Source organism: Phoenix dactylifera, chromosome 1, assembly GCF_009389715.1.
Source record: "Phoenix dactylifera cultivar Barhee BC4 chromosome 1, palm_55x_up_171113_PBpolish2nd_filt_p, whole genome shotgun sequence".
Classification (NCBI taxonomy): Eukaryota; Viridiplantae; Streptophyta; class Magnoliopsida; order Arecales; family Arecaceae; genus Phoenix; species Phoenix dactylifera.
Window position 1 is genome coordinate 36,150,086 of NC_052392.1, and position 10,924 is coordinate 36,161,009.

Here is a 10,924-nt window from a genome sequence, read left to right on the forward strand (position 1 = left end):
ATTGCCATAAGCTAATACGGCGACAGGTGCGGCCATCATTCAACTGAGTCATTGTTCACTTACCAAAAAAAAAAAAGTGACGTCAACACACCAGTTGGAAAACAGCTCAAGGCGGAAGCAGACGTGGCAAAATCCTGCTTCTCTCTCTCTCTCTCTCCAAATAGGGAGTCCCGCTCTTTCGAAACGCTCTGTTCTCGTCCCACCGTCATTCTTCCGTCAGGGCGCCGCCTTCCCCATTCGCCGCTCCTCGGCCGCCGTCAGCTAACCATTTCCCGCCGTTAGGGTTAGGATTTTGGGTTTTGGCGAAATGCTCCTCTCCGGCCTCCTCCTCCCCACTCCTCTCCAGACCTCCAACCCCTCCCGCCCCCCTATCTCCGCCGCCTCCCTCCGCCTCCGTGCCGCCATTCTCCGCCGCGCCGCCGGCGGCGGAGCCGCCGCCGTTCCCCGCCTCGCCCTCCGCCGCCGGTTGGGAGTCCGGGCCCTGGACGCCGCCCAGACGTTCGACCACGAGTCCCAGGCCTCCGACCTCCTCGACCGCCGCTCCAAGCTCAAGATCGCCATCATCGGCTTCGGCAACTTTGGCCAGTTCCTCGCCCGTGCCTTCGCCCGCCAGGGCCACACCCTCCTCGCCCACTCCCGTTCCGACCACTCCGACGCCGCCCAGTCCCTCGGCGTCTCCTTCTTCCGCGATCCCCACGACCTCTGCGAGGAGCACCCTGACGTCGTCCTCCTCGCCACCTCCATCCTTTCCACCGACGCCGTCCTCCGCTCCCTCCCCATCCAGCGCCTCCGCCGCAATACCCTCTTCGTCGACGTTCTCTCCGTCAAAGAATTTCCCAAGAACCTCTTTCTCCAGCTCCTCCCGCCGGATTTCGACATTCTCTGCACTCACCCTATGTTCGGCCCTGAAAGCGGCAAGGACGGCTGGGCTGGCCTGCCGTTCGTGTACGAGAAAGTCCGGATTGGCGATGCTAATTGCCGTGCCGAGCGCTGCCAGCGATTCCTTGACATCTTCGAGCGTGAAGGCTGCCGGATGGTGGAGATGTCCTGCACCAACCATGATGAGAATGCTGCTGAAATACAGTTCTTGACTCACACTGTGGGCAGGATTCTCGCCAAGCTGGACCTCAAGTCAACACCAATTAACACTATGGGCTATGAGACGCTGCTCGATCTGGTGGCGAACACTTGTAGTGATAGTTTTGAGCTGTACAATGGGTTGTTCATGTACAACAAGAATTCCACAGAGCTACTTGATAGGTTGGATGTCGCATTTGATTCGTTGAAGAAGGAGCTGTTCGGGAATTTGCATGATATACTCAGGAAGCAGCTGTTTGAGAGCGCTCCGAGTTCTTTAGAAAGGGCTAATAATTGAAGTAGAGGCATATATTATTGGTATGGTTACAAGTTGTTTTTCTTAATACCTTAGTGAGAGTTGAGTGTTTTTCTGCGGGATACTTTATTATATGTTTAGATAGGTGGTCATCTTGTAGTTTACCGTGCTAATAAGATAGGTTCACGAAGGAGGCACTATGTATGTTTCTTGTACTTGTATGGCATGAAAAAATGAATTCAATTTTAATAATCAAGTCATTTCTTCTTGATTATTTGAACATTGCAAGGTCTTTAGATTGAGAGTTGGGTATCATAGATGCATTTCAATATGCTGTTTTTTTTGAGAAATGGTGATTCACATTTAGCAATTAGCATGGTATAAAAAGTTGGCAATTTTAGTAGCAAACATAGTCCTGTTTATGTTCTTTGTTCACAGATGGTGTATCTTTATGTTTTCAGTCATTTATGGAGGGTTGTAACTTTGTCGTTGCGCGAAGATGGCAGTAGAGATTTGATAAGGTGAAGGAGAACAAGATTGATTGAAACTATTGCTCTACAGCACTATGCGGGTCTGTTTAATGGGTGAGATTAGAGGGCTTAGAAAGAGGTAATTCATGACCACATGCTTTTGATTGAGCAGAACCATGAATAGGCCTATAACTAGGCTTTGATTTTGAATCCAGCATGGGTTGTTATAGGATAGGTTTGGTTATGGAATGTGGAAGATGTGGGTATATTTTTTGTGGGGAAGAAGTGTGAGAGTGGGAATAGGAGTGCCTTTGACCTTTGCTTAAGGATGTAGGCCGAACATTGGTTGTTTAAATATTACGTCATGTGGCTCACATTTTATGTTGTGGATCTTAGGTTGTGATTTGGTTTTATGCAATTAAACAACGAAAGAGAGTTGTGCTTGGGTACCAAGCTACTATATTTGTATGGTATGTTGTAATGCGAGGAAAATAACATTGAAATCCTTCCATTTTACTAAGATAAGGAGGTGAGGAAGGGAGAAAATAGAAGGATCAGAAACTAGAGACACTGTTAGTGCCATAAGCCAAGTTTTTTTCGATATCAAGGAACACCTTTTCAACAGATTGCATATAATGTACATGGATTTACAAGCTGATTGGCATGATATATCATGTATTTTATGTACCATGCCCATGCCTTATTGACATGTGGTGGTGGCACAATATTGGCAGCATGCTGGTGCTTGGCATGCTGCTGTGCTGTTCAGTGCCTGCTAAGCACTGGCACAAGTAGGCATAACATGACACGGCAAACTGTGTAAGTGCCAGACCGACATGCTATGAGCATGCAGTACTTAAGTTCTTATGTATATGAATGTAGTTGGAGAATCCAATGTTAACTTGATTACTATACGTTTCCTGACTAACATGTTGCCAGAGTTGTTTCTCCTATCCATATAAAGCATACTCTTCTTATATATTATACATGGGCAGTGAAGGACCTGCTTATAGATGTTATAAACCTTCTTGTGGTTTTAGACAATTCTCTTTCATGGAAAAATTTCTAATTGCAAGGTTGAACTTTTGCAAGCTTGTAGCTTTTTGTTGTTTACATCATTATTTTATTCTGAGAGAAGATTTGTTTATTTATTTTTTTACATCGTCTTTTGTAGTGTCACTTTATTGGGAATTCTAGGATCATTTATCATTGGAAAGCTTTATAGTCCTTAAGCATGCATTTTTATCTACTAGTTTTGCTTGGCAAGCAACTAGACTCGATAGAACTGTTTGCTAACTTTGCATGCTTAGCATCTTCGCCCGATATGCATTGTGTACATTGCAGCAAGGATTTTGAGATTATTGACCATCTTACAATCCATTACTTACCTATTGAAGATATGATTTTTTCTTTATGTAAGTGTCTCTCCTTATGGTGGCATTTCTCTAACCATCTTTGATTTTCTTTTTGCCTTCTCTGAAGAGACTTGCTTCAAGCTACTTGTTTGTCTTGCAACATTTTGGACTTTAAACGAATGTAATCTTGGTTGATAAGAGTAAAAGAAAGAAAGTGACAATCAATGTTGTCTATCATAGTGTTTTGGCTATGCCTTGTGAAGTATGGAACTTCAAGATGCATATCTCATGAAGAAAATAAAAGAAAATGGCTTAAGATGTGAGCATGCTTAAGGGAGGAGATAATGTGCAAAATGCGCTAGAGTCTGATGATACAGATTATGGTCATCTTATTATGGTTTGGCTGATCAGAGGTGGAAACCTTAGTATAATTAAAGCGGCTGCCAGGTTTGGTGCTCCTAATAATGCTGCATCATCTACATGGATCAAAATATTGTGTGCCAATGGCTAGCATAGTGCACACTGTGTGGTGCCGGTGCTTGGCACAGCTGCATGCCAGGCACTGACAAGTGGCTGGTACAGTAGCAATGCCATGTATTAATAAGGCCCTGCCAAAGTATCAATCATGTTGTATCATGCATGCTGACCGTCACTTTAGTTCATCCTGATCTACTTGTTCATAATTTGGAAAGAGACTATAGACTGTATGCAAGACTGAGTCTCTCTTTAATGATATGCATTTATAATAATGAGCAATTTATAACACTGATTAAATGGAATTTCAAGTCATGTTTGTTTCCAGTTCTGTTGCCTTGAGAGACCAATTTCGAGTGCTATCCACCTAGTCTCAATATTCACCTAATTATTTATAACTCTTGTCATAACTTCCCCTCCCCCCTCCTGCAATTGGCTTAATTATTGGTAATGCATAGATATATATGACTGAATTCTTCATGAATCTCAAATTGATTGAGTTTCTTTAGGAAACCAAAAACTAATTCTACATTTGTGTCCAATTCAGGCTCTTACTCCCCTTTCTTTTTCCCTTTCTTCATTTCTCATTCCTGACCTTCACCTAGCTGGATATTTTGCCTAAGAACCCTTTGAGAATCTTGGTGCACGTTAACTAAAGGGGAAGGACATGAAAAAGTAGAAGAGAGGGAAAATGATACATGATATGGTGAATACAAAAGCTTCTTGATGTGGTGGCATATCCTTTTCTATCATTCAGTCCTTATGTTGCTTTTTTTTTTATTATTTCCTAATTCTTTAACTTTGTAGAAATATTTGAAGTTATTTTTTTCTTCAATTATTCTATCCTAATCATTGGCAGATAATGAACTCTGACTATTTTTTCCTCCTTTAACTTGAGTGCTTGTAGTCTTGTGGCTCTGGTTGTCACAGCTATTAACTTTTCATCCATCACTGCTTCTGTTGGTGTTTGTTTCTACCAGTGTTACATCTTTAATTTCTTATATTTTTGCAGGTTGCCATTATCTCTTACAATTCTTTCTCTTGGTACAAGTGCCGTTATCAAGCACCTTTATTAGGCATTTGGCTTACCTCTTTGTGTCTAGTTTGCGATCCATTATATTCCACAATCTTGGAACACCTTCGAAAATCACAACCTAATCTATCCTTTTAGGTTTTCTAACAAAATTATTGTCAGCTAGAAAGCAAGCCCATAAATCATTGTGGCAATCAGATAGTTTCAAGTCCCTTTACGAGTGGATAAAACAATACACAAAAATTTTCCTAGATGTTTCATCAGTTTCAATCATGGTTTCAAAAACCATTGGAACAGGATAGTACTATTGGTACTGTACTGTTCTAGCATGAAACTACAGGTATCGAGTTAACAGAATAGTTGTATCGGTATGTATGGACTTTACCAATCTGTATTGACATATTGATCAGTACCAATGGTAGTTTTCTTTTTTGGAAGCCATTAGTTTTTGATAAGTACTATTGGTGGTACCAATATTTAAAACCTTGGTTTCAATTAATTGAAGAGCGGCATATTTGGAGCCCAAGGTCCATATATCTTGAGATGCCATTTGTACAAGATGTTGTGTATTCTATTTTCATCCAACTAGTAGCGATGTGCTTTATATTTGAAGTACACAGGCTGACATTGAATTATTATTGTTTGAGCTTTAAGTAAAGCTACTTTTGGTAAGAAAAAGGACAGGTGAGGTATAAAAATTTACGCCGAAGATTGGAGAAGATAAGAGGTATGCTGTGGAGCCTTAAGTTCTTTGATGGTGGTCTATTCTTAAGACTAATAATAGTATGGGAATGTGGGAAACAGAGAAAATCCCTTGAAAAATCAGTTAGACCATAATTTTTATGGAGAGATGATGGACTAGCACTATGAGATGACATTTGATGAATCATCTTTAGAGTGGATCATGGCTGAGGAGAAAGCAGTTGTTGATGATTGAACAATATGCCCTGAAGTTTGATTGGAGTACCAAAAACACAGGAAATCATACTGCCTTAAAGCCTATTATGTACTTCTTATTGCTGGCATAGACATTGGGAGGGTGGGTCAAAGAGGATGACATGTAGCTGCCTGATAGAGAAGTAGCTGCAGGACGAATATCAACCTGGGGTGCATAATGTGCTGACAAAGCACGAAGTATGTCCCCATAGAAATTAATTCAGTTAATGCAAGATTGAGAAGAAGGGTCCTAGTGTGTAAGTTGACTGGACATTATAATAAATGATAAACCAACTCTCATAGACTCTCTGGAAAAAATTAATCTGAATGCGACTGGAAGGTACTTTAGACATTGATGTGTATATAACCACCGACTAACCTCATACTATTCTCCACAAGAAATTTTAGTAAAGGAAATTCAAGAAATACTGTTAAGCGGCCCACTAACGCAGCCTAGCAGTGGATTGATCTTACCAATGCAGCTTAGAATCTTAATGCCCTTAACATGGAGTGTGTACAACATACCAATGAACACCATTTATCACTTGGACATGCCTGATCATGTATGAAAAGCTTGTGATACTAGAAGAAAGGTTCAACAGATAGGAGCAGCGAAAAGTTCAACCAGTGGGTATATCAACAGCGGGCTTTGACGCTTGGAACCATGGGAGATGAATGGGCAACTTATATGAACATCAAAAGTCATATGATTTTGACTAGGTCAAATTAGGTGAATTTATATTCGTTTGAGGTTTTGTGAAGAAATTCTGTTCCTATTAGAAGCATTTCTCATGCAAGCTACCCAGATAAAAGCATGGGTGAGAGTTTGAAGATGAAACCTCTTTTTAGTTATTGCTCCTATTACTGTAGATGCATGAGAAATTATATAAAAAAAAATGATCTAAGCATTATGTGCACAGCTTTCTGAAATCTCTGGGGACTTATCATTAACAAAGATGAGAATATACCAAGAGGAAAAAATGCTGTAGTGTCACAACTCAGAAGGAGGAATATAGAGGATTCTGTTCACATTTGTAGCCCGTTTTTGAGTGCTTCTGAATTGTCCATTGAAAAATAACAGGCTAACAATGTTAAGTCCCTTATGGTCAGTAGCATTAGAAGATGAATACTTGTTCAGTGAATTCAATCTAGCAATGCATGAGCTGTTGGTAATTGGTTCGTTGAACACAGTAACTTGAGATGTTATATATGGATGATCAATTCCTCATGTAAATTGCAAGAAGCCCGATGTTTCTGGCCCACACCAAATCAGAATGTGTCAATATCTGTGTATGCATGCTTAGCCTAGACTTAACATCCTAATGCAAGAGGGACATACTATTACTCTCAAAAGAATAATTTATATGCATACATTGAAGTTATAAATTGCACTCATTTCAGAGGAAACCTCTATCCTCTCTATGTATATATGCATGAGTCATATAAAACTAGGCAGTTATCTTCAATTTTTGAAGGTGCTATCTTTCAATAAGGTAAGAACATTATTGGGGGGAAATTAAAGAAAAGTTTGCTGTTATGATTTATTTTATTTCTTAGAGAAAAACATGCAAGAGGTGGTTGCACTTTTGTCAAATATGCTTACCTATTGGTTCCTTTGTTAGCAGGTGATTTTAAGATGCTTTTAGATCCCTCTTTCACTGTTGATGTCCAAGTTTTCTGTTGTCTACCCTTTTTTGTTATTTCAAGGTCTAATCCAATCTCAGATGTTCTTGACTGGGGCTAAGGGTATCATGTGATAATCCTTTGTTAATGCTATTACTAAGTTTGTCCAGTGAACAGAGTTTTAAAATGTTCTGTTTTCAAGTGTTAGCGCGAATCCACTCTAATGCCATTAATGTCATCATGCTTACCTCATATTTATATGCATTTATTGCCCAATATTCTGATCTATACAACAAAAATGGCTTCATAACCATGTTTTATGATTTTAAATTTCCTATCATGATTATTGATGATGGATAAGATCATTGCTTTGGGGGTGCACCTCATTTAGTCTTTGTGAATCATATTCCATCATGTTTTGCATTATGGATATATCATGGCAATAATTATTTGTATCATGGTATGCCGTACTGGCCCGAACCGGACGGTATAGGGCATACCGTACCGGTACCTAGTACGGGTGGCGTACTAATACTCGGTACGCCAAAAAAATTCATACCGTAGCATACAGACACTGTGCAGTGTGGCACTGGTACGGGGTCCGGTACCGAGATGACAAATCTTGATTTGTATGATGGAAAAATTGATTGTAATGACTCACACATGCATGCACATGCGCACATGGATGTGTGCGTGCAGCCCTGCATGGGAGCACACACAGATAGATAGGTGTGAGAGAGATTTAAAAAATATAGTGCATTACATATTTGGCAATATGGAGGATCAAAATTATTAGCTCCAGGGGTTTGCTCATGCTGGGCTTCTTTGATTGATACTAGTCAGTTAAGATCCTGAAATCAAATATACATGTGAGGTGTGCTTTTTTCTCCTTGTTTGGCTAGTCAAAAGAAATTGCACATCTAAATGGCTGAATTTATCCTGTGTCGAATTACAAAAATTCAGTTTGATAAGATTTGGCAATAACATCGGAATGGATATGCACGTGGTTTCCGTTGAATTCTGTGCCCTGGTTCCTGAATAAATTAATGTAATATGTATCAGTTGTGATCTCCTTTTCTTTATCATGGATCCCATTGTTAAAATGTTGTATCTGATTAAGCAATACCCTTACAGGCATTTTTTTAATATATGAAAGGATCAATATCCTTGGTCCTTTCATTTTTTGGAAGAATTGGATCCTGAGACTTTTTTGTGTTATAACTACAAAATATGACTTCATAAAACATAGGTTCTGTTATTTCTTTTGTTTGGATTCTTTGTGCCAAGTGTCATACTATTTGCAGTGCCGGCAATACATGTTCGCCAAACTATTTGTTAGCTATGATATAGTTATTCATCGAGGAGATGTCACGGGTTGTTGATCGTTGAATAGCTTAGAAACTGAACTGGTGACCAGAAGAGTGGAAGGTACCATTGTGCTCTGGCTAAAGATCTTTATGATAGCTAATTGCAGTCCTATTATGATGACAACTTTCTGCACTGAGGAAGTAAATTATATTTTAACAAAAATGTAAATGCTTACCTTGTTACAGTTTTTGGTGATATAAGACCTTTGTTATGCAAGTATCCATTATTTTGAATTAGTGAGAAATAATTTGGGCAAAAAAAAACTCCTAAGCAAATGGCTTTGCTTGGATCGCAACCAAGAACAAAGTATTAGTTCATATGGCTGATGCTGATCAATGGGAAGGGCTTGTCTATGGTTTTATATACAATTATTTTTAGAAAATTTTCATCATTATTAATATCATTAGACTCCATAAATTTAATCCTGGAATCTAGTGATCAATTGGGATGTCTGGTCTGTCCAGAATACTTCTCTGTCATCAGGTCCAGGTCTAGTCTATAAATTCTTCTAGAGCTATAGAAATTGACTCTGCTTAAATTCCCTTATAATACTTCTAACTCTTTGGGATGTTTATAAATCTGGGATATAAGCTACTCCTTTGTGTTATTGTATTTTGAACTGAAAACTTTGCTAGGGATAATAGCTGTTTTCATGGTCAGAAGAAAGTAATGAATTAGCTCCCTGAAAGAGATCATTGGATGCCACCACGTTCAGTGATATCTTATTTGTTTTGCCAGCAAGAATAACCTGCCGGACAATTATATCATTTTGTGGAGGAGATTGTAATAATCATCTACTTGGATTGAACATCAAAAGGGTAGCTTCATTTATTAGGAACTTTGATGATGGCCACAGGATGCCAAAGTTTTATGTCTTATATCATCCCTAGTTTTTCTTTGTGTACAATGAATGTCAAACATTTTTTAGCAACACATTTGATACATACATACTGCACCTGAGGACAGCCCTTTAAACTTCATTATGGTGGACAAGCCTTAACCACTTTTCATTTTGTCAGTGAAGAAGTATTATTTCCCTTTTCCTTTTTTTTAAAATTTTTCTCTCCTTTCGTGTATTTGCACGAGGAAATATAAGAAATATTACTGAAGTTACCTAATCTGGTCAGGCGTACCAGATTCCTTGTAAATGAACCTTACCAATGGTTGGAGTAAAGCCTAACCTGTAAGTCATGTTTCATTACTATCCTTATGGTCAGATTACTCATAGGTGATGATTAGGATAAAATATTTTGCGGCGAACTTGTTGGAGAACTTGGATGACAGTTCCTCCAATAAATATTTCATAATTTCTTGTTTAAATACAGATAAATCTTTAAATAGGAAATCTTGGCACCTTTGTAATCTTAAGTTGCTTGACATCTGAGCTTTGTTGCTACTGAGTTGACTCGAGCAGTTTAAGCCTTTGAGGGTAGTGATGAATGATGGTGAAGAAATTTATAGTGCTTGTTTAACTGGGTGGTGTTAGTTATAGTTGTATCTGAAGCATATATTTCTCTCTGCAAATTATAAATATTCAAGCAACCAATCGGGGCATGGTGCAAGAAGAGGTCCCTAGTAATCATATGCTGTTGAAGTGCCGAAAGTTTCTAAAATTATCAACACCACCAAGTTGCTCACTGTGAGCTTGACTGCCCCAACTTCTGTTCTTACTCCTGAAATCTCCTAAATCTGGCACTTAACAGCATCAGATTAAGCTCTTCCACCTTGGTAGCAGTCCCTTTTAATTTCATCAGTAATCTGCTTAGCTAGGATAAATCACGTTTTCCATCTCTCTCTCTCTCTCTCATACACTCACTGGAATAATTCTTAATTTCATGTATGAAATTTATAATAAACATAAAATGATTTATGAAGCATTCCATAAAATGATTTATGGCTCATTGCAGATTGCACTTTATGCATGAACAGACATACCTATAGAGAGGAGGGCAACAATACGACTTACAAGACCCCATCCTCATCTTTTCCAATTTGGAGACCTCGAGATCAAAATTTACCGCCTCGGTGCCAAACTCCATATCGATGTCATACTAATACAGTGTCGATACGATACGAAATTTTTTTAATTAAATATTAGTATTTCACTTATATTGATTACCAATATTAAACTGATATGATACAATACATTCTGTATTACCTAGTTCGAGCTGATACAGCACACCAGGACATTCTTTTTCTCCCCTTTGTGCGATAACAGGAATTTCTCATACCTTGCTTAGCCACCGTTCTCTACTTAATGTCTCGACTACTGATGGTTTGGAAGTGTCGATTTTGGACGGCACTTCCCCAACTGTCCTTTGTGGTTCACTTG

General features: G+C 39.1%; 1 protein-coding gene across 1 annotated transcript; it reads left to right on the forward strand.

Annotated features, from left to right (window-relative positions):
• LOC103715890 (arogenate dehydrogenase 2, chloroplastic-like) lies at window positions 1–1,613 on the forward strand. Its single transcript, XM_026808018.2, has one exon. The coding sequence runs from the start codon at window positions 308–310 to the stop codon at window positions 1,373–1,375; it is 1,068 nt and encodes a 355-aa protein (XP_026663819.1). The 5' UTR covers window positions 1–307; the 3' UTR covers window positions 1,376–1,613.
• The last annotated feature ends 9,311 nt before the right edge of the window (window positions 1,614–10,924 follow it).

Coding starts and splice junctions, on each gene's coding strand:
- LOC103715890 (XM_026808018.2), top strand. CDS start 308: ATGCTCCTCTCCGGCCTCCTCCTCCCCACTCCTCTCCAGACCTCCAAC.